This window comes from Daucus carota, chromosome 3 (genome assembly GCF_001625215.2).
Source record: "Daucus carota subsp. sativus chromosome 3, DH1 v3.0, whole genome shotgun sequence".
Classification (NCBI taxonomy): domain Eukaryota; kingdom Viridiplantae; phylum Streptophyta; class Magnoliopsida; order Apiales; family Apiaceae; genus Daucus; species Daucus carota.
In genome coordinates, this window is record NC_030383.2 from 61,108,056 (window position 1) to 61,122,368 (window position 14,313).

The following is a 14,313-nucleotide window of genomic DNA, read 5'->3' on the forward strand; positions in this document are numbered from 1 at the left end:
GTTTCAAGTAAAAAGTCGAGACAAAATCGAATCAAAATCAAAATTACAAAAAAGAGAACTAAATTAGAACTAAATTGTAAAAAACCGAACCGATTCAAAGTTTAGTTTAATTCGATTTTGGATTCCGAATTGGGAAACGCTCACTTCTGTTATAATTCTTTTATCAATCGTTTGGCATAACTTAAAAAAGTGTTTATTATTTGTAAACGAGAAGTTAATTACAAATGAGAAGTAATTTTTATTTTATGTGTGTGGATAATTTTTTTGGTGTTTACAACTTATTGAGTATAAAAACTATTAATATAATAATATATTATTAGAAACTATCTTTTAAAATGGTCCTCTCTATATTTGTAAAATCAAATTTAAAAAATAAAATTAAATCACTAAAAAAAGTTAAGATTTTCAATTTCTCATATTCTGATTTATATAAAATCATCGATCGATTATAAAAACATTACACAAACAGTACGAATAAGCTGATTCTGACTTATAAGCTTAAAATTGGGTTTATAGTCACATCCAAACACCCCATATATAATAAATTAATGGATTTATAACTTTTTGAAATATAAAAAATAAAATCAAGTCGGTGGAATCATGTTTTTTCCCTTAGGTAGCCAGTACTGACAAGCGTCGAATGAAAGTGAAGAGGAAGTACTATAATTTATGGTTCATGAGAAACCAAAGAAAAATAAATATATGGGAAATCATTGAAATGACAAAACTCATGTTTGTGAAGGTCAGCATTGTGTCTGACAGTCAGCAGAAACAAAGTCTATTTAGTGGTGCATAACTGCATATATAGCAAAGAAAACAGGGTTCATAGTTTTGTATTTCCTCATTTTAATTTGACTATTTTGGAAAAGTGGTCTTTTTTGTAATTATCAAGATGATCCTTATTAGAAAAAGAGGAAAGAAAAAGTGATGGAAAGGGACTGCTTGTACTATGGCAACATGAAAATCAAAGCTATGTAATTATTTAATTATGTAAACCAATTATTTTAATTAACTGTTGTAGTTCATGGTAATAAGAATTTTTGAGATAATAATTACTTTGTGCATACCTTTTTAGTTCACTGCTGATCTAAATTTCACTGTATCTGTACTCTTTTAGACTTTCTACAATTATAATATAATATCTTATCTTCACCTGCTAATTAACTTTTAATCTATCATATAATATTAGAATACACATTACATCTATGATGTATTTTTGTTCAATAAAATCCAGAACCTGAAATAATGTGTTGGAAAATAATAGATTTCTCAAAATTCTGATTTTTTTTCTTAAATCTAGTAATTGATAATATATGATTGGTTCTACTCGTACTAATAATTATCTGTACATCATGTAATTTGGGAAAAAGATTATGAATATAATTTGGGTTGCATATAATATGTATGTTGGCTATTCAATACATTATTTTTAATGTTTTAGGATGATGTGAATAGGGGAGTTGTTGATGAAGGCCAAGCATATGTTAGAATCAAATACTCCAAAGCAAACAAAACAATTAGGCATTTCCCTGTCAAGTGTTGATATATATATTTATATAAGCCAAAGAATACCAAACTTCTCATATCTTGTTTTGCCAGCAACCAAAGAAACTACTAATAAACTCTCTCTTCTCTCTATATATCTCCAGAAATAAAGGAGATTTCCCTGCTTTTGTCTTCCTAGACTCTCAGCAGATTCCTGATTTCATGTTTACCAAAAAACAAGACCCTCCTTTTAGCCAAGATTTCACCAAAAACAAGATTGACAGACTAATTTGAAGTGTACTAAAAAGACATCACTTATTGTGCAACTATATATATTTATCAGTTTATTCTGAGTTTGTCATGTCAAATATAACAGGTGAAGAAGGCAGCTTCTCTTCTGGCAACACTGGTGAAGAAGTTCAGCAGCTTCATCACGGAAAACAGCAGCAGCAGCAGTTCCATGGCAGCCTTCCTTCTGATTCCTCACCTTCTCTTCCAGCTGCTAAGAAGAAAAGAAATCTTCCAGGAACTCCAGGTACATACATTATTCTCGAGTTTAATTATACTGTTCAATCGCTTGTCAAGGACCAGACCCCGACCCTGTACATATTATATGCATGGTACTACATCAGTTTTTTTTAAAATTTATTTGATTGGTTTTAAACTCCATATTAAATTTTTTGATGCAATATATAATATCATTGATAATATTGTAAAGGGTCAATTATTGGTTGGAAAGAACACAATAATTGTTCAAGACTGTGCACAAATTTTACTTTTCTGATCATCTGTTTTGGCTGTATTTTGTTGATCTCTAGTTCTTTTTATTCCATTAGTTAATCCTCTGAGGTTAGCGTTAATGATGTTATAATTATGTGTTTATATGTGCTTAAATTAGATCCGACGGCTGAAGTTGTTGCTCTGTCTCCTACTACACTAATGGCAACCAACAGATTTGTCTGTGAAATTTGTAACAAGGGTTTCCAGAGAGATCAGAACTTGCAGTTGCACCGCAGAGGTCACAATCTTCCCTGGAAGCTGAGGCAGAGAACGAGCACCGAGGTGAGGAAACGAGTTTATATATGCCCGGAGCCAAGCTGTGTCCACCATAATCCTGCAAGAGCATTAGGTGACCTTACTGGAATCAAGAAACATTATAGTCGAAAACACGGAGAAAAGAAATGGAAATGTGACAAATGTTCGAAGAAATATGCTGTGCAATCAGACTGGAAGGCTCATCAAAAGACTTGTGGCACCAGGGAGTATAAATGTGACTGTGGCACTATTTTCTCCAGGTATGAATATGATACAATTTTTTCTATTATTGCATGGCGTTTATGAATCGGGTATGATTATAGATTAGATTGTGGATCGGGTTGTTGAGAAACAGTCCATCTAAAATCTTAAGATATCAAAGGAAGGTCTCTAATGGATCTCTCTCCACCAGACCAGAGCTCTGATACCATGTTGAGAATCCGTTCATCTAAAATTTTAAGGTGTTAGAAGAAAGGATTAAATGGATCTTATGATATATTATTAGAACCTGTAAGGGTAATTATAAGATTTTCAAATATAGAATGATATGGTGGTGGAACATGACCATGACCGACAAATTGATATACTTTTTGATTAATTTCCTCTATCACGTCAACACGGGTTGCATATACTAACAAAGACAAAAGAAAAAGAGAGATGTGATTTTATAGTCTAATGGCACCAGCAACAATCACTTACTCTTAGGTCAAAGAGTGCATGTCTCACTGTCTGTATCTGTTAATCATAGTTAATTGGTAGCTTAACATGGTATCGGATTTAAAAAGTGTTGAAAGTGTTGGGTGGTTTGTGCAGGAGAGATAGCTTTATAACTCACAGAGCATTCTGTGATGCACTGGCTGAAGAGAACAGCAAAGTGAACCAAGGACTAATGAATAGTATGGGGTCAAATTTACAAGCTCAGATGCCTCATGAGCTCCTCTCATCAATGCCTAATAGCACTTCCATGGCAATGACTGAATTCAACAACAATTATGACAACAAAAGCCCAATGAAGTCACTCCCCTCGGACCTCGTGGCGTTTAAGCCCATGAACATGGCTGGTGGTATGTTCTCCACCAGCTCAGGAACACTTTTTGGTGGTCAGAGAAACAATGCACCTTCCTCTTCATCTGGGCTTCAGCTCAGCTCAAATAGTCCTGCTAGCTTCAATGGACAGGGCCAGGTTTCCGGGACAGCCCACATGTCTGCAACAGCATTGTTGCAGAAGGCGGCCCAAATGGGGGCAACTGCAAGTAATAGCATAAACTCTCCTATGATGCAGAAGAGTTTTGTTAGTAGCATGGCAGGTCCAATGATGCAAAGCCCTGGTAATAATTCTTATGAGAATTTTCAGACACAGCCTGATCAGACAACTATGGTTGGAATCACTCCTGGAGGAGCATATGGAAATGCACAAATGTTGCAAAAGGGCCCACAAGAAGTGGCCCAGATGTTCGGGTCCGGGCCCGCTAATTCGCCGACAATGAGTGACATGGGAATGTTTAGTGACATGCTTATGGGCAATGACCAACAAAATCATGCAGGATTCATTAAAAACACGGGCAATCAAGACAATGACGGGACAATGGGCTGGAACACGACAGGCCCGTCAAGATTCGGAGGACTAGGCGGGCCTGCCGGAGTAGCACCACCGGGAGGTGGCAGCGGCGGCAATGACATGTTGACGGTAGATTTCTTGGGGATTGGAGGAGGGTCAAGGCCACCAAATGTGCATGAGCAACAACAAAGAATGCAAATGGCAAATCCTTTTCAACAACTATCACATGCAGAATCAGACATGGAAAAGCCCATTTGGGATGTTTAAGGATAACCCATCCATTTCATTTTGGGCTTACTTCAGCCCAAACTTGATTTTTACCACAGGGCTTAAATTGAGTGGGCCGAATGAGCTTTTGAAATAGAGCCATGCTCTTGAGCTAGTTGTTATTAGTTCTAATCTTGAATAACAGAAGCCTGTTTAGGCTAATTAGGGCAATAACAAAGGTGACGCCTTGTTTATTAAAACTGCATTGCCCGATAGCATTACCTAATTTAAAACTTATGTATTGCTCTCTCTTTCTTTTTTCTAAGCTATTGCTCTTTTTTGTCCCTATGCATTATATTACCCTTGCAATGAAATCCCGTCAGGTACCGATTAAATTAAACACCGTCCTTTTTTTAATTGTTCCGCAAAATCAAAAAATAATAAGTTTATCGATCACATTCCGATTAAGTTTCAAAATTATTTTATTCATTTATTAGTTACATTGTGATTTAATTAAAGATATTTTATTTATCAAAAAATATTTGACAAATCTTGAATCCACAGGTCAATCAATTAGTTCGGCCTCTTAATTTTTGCAATCATATTTACTGATTAATTTAATTGTTTTTTCAAAAACCTGAATTATATTTGAAATTCTGAATTTAAACAAATAACTTGTTTGAAAATATATATTTGAATTTTATTTCAAATCTAAAGCATTCAAATATATTTTTTTAGGAGGATTCCAAATCCAAATAAAATGCACGTTTCATCGAACTTGCACCAAGGTGATAATTAAATTCCCTCCAAACCCATCTTCATATCTCTAATCATGGGCCTGCTGGCCCAGTACCTAAAACAAAGCCCATGGGCATTTCAGTAATTCAGTCAACAAATCTTATACAAACCCTAAAACGATATCCAGGGCAATCCCTCTGTGCGTATATATAAACACACACATCGCCCTTTAAGCAATCAACAATTTTCTCTGTGTTTTCAAATATTGTTAAGTTTTCGATTTTAATTAATTTCTACGAGGCTGTGATGATGAAAAACCTACCTATTTTCTGAGGGGATTTCATTCTCCCCATTCTCTGATTGAGAAATCTTTACCAATGGATCCTTCTGAGCCTCTTCTCTTTTTCGCACTTGTAATTTTTTTTTTTGTTTTGTGATTTTTATGCCGATTCGCATGAGAATTGGCTGATTACGAGGAACGGATATTTTGCGAAACTAACTTTTAGATTAGATTGTGAAAAGTTCGTTTCTCGTGTCGGACAGTTCTACGGTGAATTATTATTCTTGATAGTATGAAAGAAGCTGTTGGGGTGAGGATTGATTATACGGAATATACATGTCGATTTAAAAAACAGACTACAATTATCTGACCAATGGCTTCTTTTCTTTTGTTCTTTTTCAATGTGTTTGCATGAATCTGGTTTTGCTGTATTGTTTTTTAGCATTGGTGTTTTGTTAAAATATTTTCCTGGGATTTTAATTTATGTTTTTTTTTTTTTTTTTGTGATTTAAGCGTTGAGAAATGATTACTTATGATTATTAGAAGTTTACAAAATTCTGATGATGTATTTAATTTTCGTTATACTATTGGATGTTTTTAGGGTCAGAGATGTATTCAAGCACTTCAAGTTGATCGAGTTGGTTTTGTGCCACATTCAGTACAGTTTACATCACAACGAAATAGTTTGGTTTTTGGAATTAGATATATGAGAAACTCTTTGGAAGAAATTGAATAAAACAGGTGTAAGTATTGAAAACAAATTGCAGAGCAAACTTATTTTAATATTTAAAATGAACTAGATGTATAAAATTTAAGGGGTAGTTGATTCAGGGTTAATGAGCTGATTAATTGAAATTGAAATCGTAAATATATATGTCGTAAATATATATGTTTTGTTTGGATTAGTATATTTTTTTTTACTAATGCGGCTTATATTACCTTACAATTTGAGTATCTGTTATAAGATATTCTCGAGATGAGTTAGAGTCGAACTCAGGAACCGGTCATAGAAGATTATAGAATGAGAATTTTATTCCATTTTATGGTTAATCATTCCTTTTCTGGGATTCATTTTCATACTCTTTATTTTTATAATTCTTGTTCCCATTTCCATCGGTTACCCATCATTTTAATACTTATTTTTTATTGTGTTCATGTATATAATTCAGAAAAACTGTTAAAAGAAAATGCATTGTGTGCGTGGCGAACATAGTTACTTTTTTTTAAAGTGTGTAAAAGGACAAAATGTGATATTAAAAAATTAATTTAAATCAATCTTGTTTTATTAATCTGAATTATATGCCTATAAAATTGATATAATGTTTGTAATATATGATAAAAATGAAATTGGAGTTTAATTAATAAATTATGAAGCTTTTTTGTCAGTTTTTAAAAGTACACAATGTGAAAAAAAATGAAATTGGAGAGTATTTGTTAGTTCTTTAGAGCTAGACAAAGTGAAAAAAATAAAATTGGAGTTTATATAGTAAAATTTAGAGTTTATTTATCATTTTTATATGACCATGTTGTTTTAATTGTCACCTGAAGCAAACAAAAACAATATTTATGTCAGAAAATGGATTATCAGAGTAGAAGTGTCAAGCATCAACTGTGCAATCAAAGTTTAACTTTGTTTAGATATGCTTGATGCCCTTCTAAAATCATACATACCAGCACAAGTTTTGGCTTGATTTTTAATTAAAAGAATCACTTCATAATTACAAAATACAGCAAAAGGTATAAATTTCAAATTGTGAAAAATAGGAACAATGTAAATCCAATTGCAATAGTCAGCCTTGGGGATTACAAATTGCTTCAGATGATATGATAGTTCCAACTCCAATTGCAAAAATACAAAAAATTACTTGCTTCTGGTGCTTGCTTGAGAATCCTCGACAGTAAAGGACTAAAGGGGTCAAGTAATTGCTGAAATTCTATATAATTTGGTCCCATATAGCACAATACAATTTTAAGTGCTCCTATTTGTCAAAAAAAAAAAAAAAAGCTGATTGCTATGTATAAACCTATTGGCTATTCGTACTAAAACCATGTTGTTCCTCCTGATTATATCATACATTGCGGCTCTCGATTATAGCACTACCAAGCTGTAGCTGGAAGCAGACCTGTACAGCATCCGACACTGCCGGCTTAATGTGCCCCTGTGCATCTTTTGCCAATTTTATCGCATCTCTGACGATAAATATTGAAAGATGAGGCAAACAAAATAGATTGGAGCAGAAGAAAGTTGATAATTTGAGTTCTACCTAATTAATACATCTGGGGGCATAGATACTTCCACTTGAAGTAAAGTCTTGCCTTGCAGAATGTGAGACGTTATGCGCTCAACAACCATTTGCTGGAGAGGGAAAACCAGAAACTTTTCAACAAAGATTCAGGGATATATTTTGCTAGAGTGAAAAAACAATAACCTTACAAAGTTTAATATGATTACATGGTAGTTGGGACAATGCAAGTACTTTACATTGCATAATAGAGGAAAATAGGAGGCTAGGCTACTGGGGAGAGGAAAGGGATTGACCATCTATACTCTTTCCTATTACCAGGACAATCAAATCTCCATCAGGACTTAACGGTGACATAATTGCCAAATTGCACAGAACTATAATACTTTCTAGTTTTTAAGGAAAAATAGTTTGTTGAAGGTTGAAGCAGGGTTTTAAAACGGTCAACACTCCAAACATATTAATCACATTTACTGTAAAAATTAAAAGCGAGAATTTAAAGTGATCACCTTTTAAGATGCAATGAGAAGAGTATTAATCGTTTAAGGCTCCCTTCCACTAAATAAACTAATTGGAATGGAAAAGTGCGTCATTTACCAAAGAAAACTAGATGCAGGCAAAAGGGTCTCAAGGCGCCACCTTGACAAAATTTATATAGAAAAATTAACAAAAATCAAACTGAGGTACCATTACTTATATTCTCCTGTTCCATGTGAAATAACTAGGTTTGTTTTCAGATATAAATCATGCATTCTGAAAAGCATATAGCATCAATAATTCACACATTATATTAGACTGAACTATTTATGGTGAACAGTGGGAACATATTATCAAAAAAGTCTAACTTGCCTTAACAAATTTTAGTACATACAAAACAATTTATGAGGAAGTTTAGAGATAATAGAAAGATGTACCTCTGCATATTTTGCTGCTAACAATCCATAGATGATGTCTTCAATATCTTTATCATTGGAAGATACATTACTCTTTGAATGATAGGCTCCCTTCATATCACTTTGCTGGTCTTTTACATCGAGTGTAATGTTTGAAAGCCAAGGCTCTAGATAAATATCCAAAAGATAAAAGATATGCTGACCAGAGTAATAATATCGAGTACACAACTGAAGTAATTCTACATATATAGACCTCCTCCTTCAACACAACGGAAACTAAATGCTTCACTTAGGTTAGTTCAACTGCAGAAATTATTTCTCAAGTTGCCCAGAATGGCCTGTTTGGAAACATGGATTTCATTTGAAACTACGTATTTAATCAAATGACATGTTTGGATAAACAAAAGAATTGCGATGTGATTGCGTTTGAAAATCAAGAGACTCATACTAGTATAAAGTTAAGAATTTATATGACAACTCAAATCATGTCATTTAAAATCCATCATTTGAAATAAGTTGCATGTTCCCAAAAACAATCTTACATTAAATGGATATAAAAAAAAATTGTAGTTTCCATAAGAATTTAAATTGGTGAAAGTTATATACCGGTTTATAGAGAATTAATATGAATTAACTGCCCGCAAAGTTCCCCCATTTAGAAAACAGATCAACTTCATAGTCGAAAGTGAAAGTAATTTTTTTTAAAAAAAATATTCCTATTTAATTGCAGTAGCAAATCATGTCAGAGTTCAGTGTGTAGAACTCTTAGAATAAGAAAAGAACCAATCAGAAAACAATAAAAGTAAACATACCCGATGAAGAACTTGTATTCGCGGAATTCCTAAAAAGGAAAAAAAAATGCAATTGTAAAAAATGCCCTGATGTTGGACAAGGGATAAGCCATACCTATGTGAATGAAAACTTCAGCAACTTCAGGATGAGACTCTAGAATCGCACGGCGAACATTTTCCTCAATCTCATGTGCAGCACTAACGCTCGAGAATGGATCAACCTACAAGGTAAGAGCAACCGCTGTATGATTGAAAAACGATACCACATATATGCATAAAATCAAATGTGATGTTTGGTTACATCAAGAATGAATTATATTACATCAGAACAACCTCAATATTTACATCAAGATGCAGTGATGAACCAGCTCTTCTTCCCCTTAAATGATTGCATCCCTGTTCATATAAGACCATATAGCAAACAGTAAATCATAAATAGTTAAATCCTGTAAACTCAAATCGACTCGTAAATTACCAAGTCCTACAGTGGAAACCTCATTCACAGTGCAGGAGAATATGGCATGTAAATTTCAGTTATGTTGCAACAGAGTAGTAATATGATGCAAATGATCATAATAATTTGTGAAACGTGCAAGAAAAACTGAAAAAGAAACGACTTCTTTCCTAGTTAAGAGGGGTTAAAATGACTCGCCTTTACTTCCTCAACTTGTTTAATTGTTTGCCTATAAGGATCCAAAAGTTGCGCTGGGACTGCAGCATCCACCAGTTCCAATACACTAAAATCCAGATTCAGATAGAGACAGGTCAATTACTTCTATTCTGATCAAACTTAATAACCATTCTTTTTCAAGACAGTAGGAGTCATATCAAACAGCTAAAATAAACGGCCAAGAAGAACTACTCAAAGGACATAACTGGTGTGGCTACACAAATGTGCCAATACGAACTACGTTTATTTTTGAAGTGACTGTAAAATGTTAATCAAATAGAAATGACCTTATAACGTAAAAATGATAAATTCAGAGGAATCTAATGTACTCATTAGGCTATCAAGATATATCAAACTTGAAGACTCACGTTTAATTAAAAAGTATTGGTCTACCATTCTAAAAAATGGATAGGAAGAGAAGAGAAAAGATAAAGAGTAACACAGACAACCAATACCTCGCATAACCAGTTTCCAGTCCAGCTTTTAGGATCATGCCTGAGACAACAAGTCCAGCAAGAGGATCCAGGAACTTCACCCCAATAATTGATCCTCCTGATGCAAGTGAATAAGCCTTTATCAGACAGGACCCAATTTTTAACCACAATAGGTGGCTTACTGAAGGGGAAAGGCTAGAGGAGCGAAAATGCTATATGTAATATAAATTTTACATGGGTTACAGTGTTACACCACCAACCCTAAATATAAAAGGAGAAATCAAACAGTAAATACACTAGCAGATAATGGGAAGTTCTCGTCCAAGTATTTAAATAATAGTCGGATCAACTGCTGTCATTTCCCATGTTTAATTCTATCTATATACACAATTCTTCACAGTTAAATCTACCGCGATACACTCAATACACCCAAACTATCTTGATGCGTATTTCCTTATCTTCTAAATTGTTTATATTTTCCAATTTTTTACAGCTGCACTCATTTTGTTACTATGATTTAAACCGTGAAAGATACACATTACTATATGGATATTAGTGTAAGATTTGGTAACATATAGTACATTTAAGAACTCTTATCAATAATGCAAACAGATGTTGGTCAGATCTATCAACGTATCATAACACTCAAACTGTCACTAATGCTGTGCTTGTCTCATATAAAAAATAGAACACATATTCTATAGATTATCTGGCAACATACAAGGATGAAGGTCATTACCAACCCCAATGAGAGCAACTATGGATGATACAGCATCTGCACGATGATGCCAAGCATTTGCTTTCATCAACCCACTACCTGACTTTTCCCCTGCTCTCTTCGTTATCCAGTATAGCCTAGAGTCAAAGGAAACAATATACTTGTGAATTAAATACAAGCTGGAAATAAGAGGATGAGAGACCACATATAAATTACATGACCTTTAACAAGATGGAAGATAGAGGATAAGGACAACTATTGTCACACCAAAACTTACAAATACGACAATCAAAATAATAAAATCAAAGGTTTGTTTGACCGATACCCTTCTTTAACTGAAATTGATACTATCATTGTACTTAAGGCTAACACAGGGTGACTCATGTCAATTCCATGATGATGTCCACCAGAACTATGGCTCTGCATGTGTGGATAAGCCGACGGATCAATTATTTGTGGTGCTGCTACTAACAGTCCCTGCAGATTAAAGATAACAAAATATGATTAACTAGACTAAAAAAAAAAAAGATAAGCAAAGAGGAGTAAATTTCCATTTTTTTTATTTTTCTAACATGTATTTTAGAGGGAAGGGAAAATTTCAGGGCAAAAAAGATCTATACCGCTAAAATATCAACTGCATGCCATGCAATAGCTCCACCAGTTGCCAAGAGCACACTAGAAATTCCAAGTGCTCCTAATGATTCGAATTTTCCATGGCCTGTAAGATAATAAGCAAAAGAAAATATAAGAGCAATCACACTACAATGAGCAAGCTATTACAACATATATTGAACTTTAGAGAAGTTCCCATAGGAAAGCAAATCATTATAAAATATGACCTAAAAGGCAGCTGGTATTAACATTACGAGTCAGACCCTAAACATGCTCACTTCTGTCGAGACCTAAAATCAACTGATTTACGTTTATCAAAAAAACAACAAAACATGTTCAAACATAAAACACATTAAGAGCACACCAAATTGTGTTAATGGATTAGTAGCTAAAAAGATTCATAGTTGGTAATACATACTTAAATATAATCACGATCCAAACTCTTTAAATCATAAAGCGTGATTTACTTCAAGCATGCACTTCATTTACATTTGTGTGTGCACTCGCACACGAGTAAAAAAGAATAATTCCTATTAACATGAACAAAGAATATAACTACAGGAATGCCAAGAGTAGTAGAATGTAGGTACAGATCAAAAGCGACCATATGGGTGTTCTTTGTCCTTGGGAACCATTGCAGCTTTATATGACAGCAAAGCAACACCGCTAAGAACCTGCAAACAGAGAAGATAAACATTCACCAAAGGCGATCTTAGTGTAGCAGAAAATATAATATCAATATATAAGAGGCCCATTTTCATACACTAGATTGCATGATAAATATATTGCAATCTGATAAAACTATTAAATTGCTAGTAACAATGAGGAAGCATATACACTGAAGTTGAACACTATAAGGAAACAGTAAAAATTTAGAAACTCCATTGTGAATGAAATGAATCAATTTTGACTTTGTTAATTTGCGCTATCAACATTTTCTCACTAAATATTACATGCATTATATTCCTTATTTAGCATCTAGTACCTACACCAGTATCCAATTTTGGATCCATACCCAAAAATCCTACTAATACTTTTTAAACTAAAATTTGGACACTTAAATCCACACTCGTGTCAGAACTCGTCTCTAGTTGCTGGATAAATTTATAAGGAAAAGGTAATAATTGCTGTCAGCATTTGAAAAACACATTTAACATCTTCCGTGTACTTGTGAAGTTCATCACTAAAAAACCGCAATCCCAATTAAACCTAGTTGACTTAACAGATTGTTTATCTGTATATGCTTTCCCAACGTTTTATATAATATCCACTGCAACAAAAATTCTTCTATAACATTATAAGAGCAAATGTCAGTAGACTTCCTCGCAAAAATTACATAACTAACAAATCTCTATGTAACCAAATTTATTCTGCTTATTACATTTATTTAAGTTAAAATACATTGTACTTAATATTAAAACCTATTCGTCGAGGTTCTGCTACCTAAAAAGACTTAATGAGATGGTGATTACCACATAAAAATAGCAGCATTGGAAATAATTGCAGTTCTTGCAGCTCAGCGGCTTAAATAAACATAATGCCAAGGCTTAAATTACAAGTATTCAGTAATTTCATCGAGGTAAAAATACACAACACCGTCATTTCTCGAGATAATCATTTCAACGACTACTGATGTCAACATTACATTATCAACTAAATTAATCATATTAAAACCGAGAAAACTAATTTATCGAGTTCCAAAAGAAGCAATTACCACATCAGACAGAGAATGAGCTGCATCAGCGATAATCGCGGTACTCCCAGAGACATAACCGGTCAATGCTTTACCGGCAGCTAATCCGATATCAGCGGCGAGTCCGAGCCGGAAAATCTTCTCGCCTTCCTCCGATCGGCGCCGGTGATCGTGGTGAGAGTGACCGCCGTGCCATCTCTTGGGAAGCGTGAAATTAGGGTTCGGAGAGGGAGAGAGTGAGTGATTGTGTAATGGAGGTTGAATTATAGAGATGAGATGATGTGTGTAATTGCTTGGGGGTGAATTGTAGGGCTTGAGATGTGTGAGTAGTCTTGTGAGTTTCATTTCGGAGAGAGAGCGAGAGATTGAGAGAGAGAGATTGCGAGAGAGATAGTGTGGAATGTTAGAGATGAAAGTGGCATGAAAAGGCAGGGGGAATCTGGTACTGAGCTGCCATGTTAAGCAACTATTCTTTGTTTATTTTTTACAATTTTTGGATTTGAACAATTATAAATAGCATGGTCCATCACACACGTAAGCGGTTTTTTTGGGGATAGACAATAATTTCAATTTTTTACTAAAATATAATGAATTATCATATTTTTCACAGAAAGAATCACTTATTCTGGAAATTTTATCATTCGACAACTTTTTTTAAAAAAAATTATTCATTTTAAGATTTTTTATCAACTAATAATTTTTTATGAATGTTATTTATAATTGATTATTGTGACCATCGCCGTCCAGATAGTGTTGAGCTAGATAGAAACTTATAATTCTAGAAGAGTGCGAGAATGAGTATATCAAAGGATTTGGAAAAAATGATCAGATGAAAATCAAGTTCTCATTTCATATCACAAAATCCAAACACCAACACATGAGTTTGAGGTTTCGATTTCTGTCAACATGACTCGTTAACCACGAACTTAACGGCTCTAAATAAAATGTCTTGTAAT

At 33.9% G+C, this 14,313-nt stretch overlaps 2 protein-coding genes and 2 non-coding genes across 4 annotated transcripts; 3 read left to right on the forward strand and 1 right to left on the reverse strand.

Moving 5' to 3' along the window:
- Positions 1 to 1,511: 1,511 nt before the first annotated feature.
- Positions 1,512 to 4,563, forward strand: LOC108211104 (zinc finger protein GAI-ASSOCIATED FACTOR 1). Its single transcript, XM_017382612.2, has 3 exons — positions 1,512 to 2,020; positions 2,384 to 2,780; positions 3,334 to 4,563. Exons 1-3 carry the CDS (start codon positions 1,846 to 1,848, stop codon positions 4,343 to 4,345), a joined length of 1,584 nt encoding a protein of 527 aa, XP_017238101.1. The 5' UTR covers positions 1,512 to 1,845; the 3' UTR covers positions 4,346 to 4,563.
- Positions 4,564 to 5,318: 755 nt separating this feature from the next.
- On the forward strand, positions 5,319 to 5,420 carry LOC135151828 (small nucleolar RNA R41). The gene has a single exon (XR_010290739.1). It is a non-coding gene; the product is annotated as a small nucleolar RNA R41 (small nucleolar RNA).
- Positions 5,421 to 5,606: 186 nt separating this feature from the next.
- LOC135151838 (small nucleolar RNA Z155) lies at positions 5,607 to 5,679 on the forward strand. Its single transcript, XR_010290749.1, has one exon. It is a non-coding gene; the product is annotated as a small nucleolar RNA Z155 (small nucleolar RNA).
- Positions 5,680 to 7,159: 1,480 nt separating this feature from the next.
- LOC108214596 (metal tolerance protein 2) lies at positions 7,160 to 13,844 on the reverse strand. The gene is made up of 12 exons (XM_017386688.2): positions 13,379 to 13,844; positions 12,269 to 12,338; positions 11,673 to 11,770; positions 11,378 to 11,529; positions 11,074 to 11,189; positions 10,356 to 10,452; positions 9,883 to 9,967; positions 9,564 to 9,626; positions 9,346 to 9,451; positions 8,461 to 8,606; positions 7,568 to 7,659; positions 7,160 to 7,493 (listed from the first exon to the last, which is right to left on the reverse strand). The coding sequence occupies exons 1-12, from the start codon at positions 13,700 to 13,702 to the stop codon at positions 7,373 to 7,375; spliced, it is 1,470 nt and encodes a 489-aa protein (XP_017242177.1). The 5' UTR covers positions 13,703 to 13,844; the 3' UTR covers positions 7,160 to 7,372.
- Between the last annotated feature and the right edge of the window lie 469 nt (positions 13,845 to 14,313).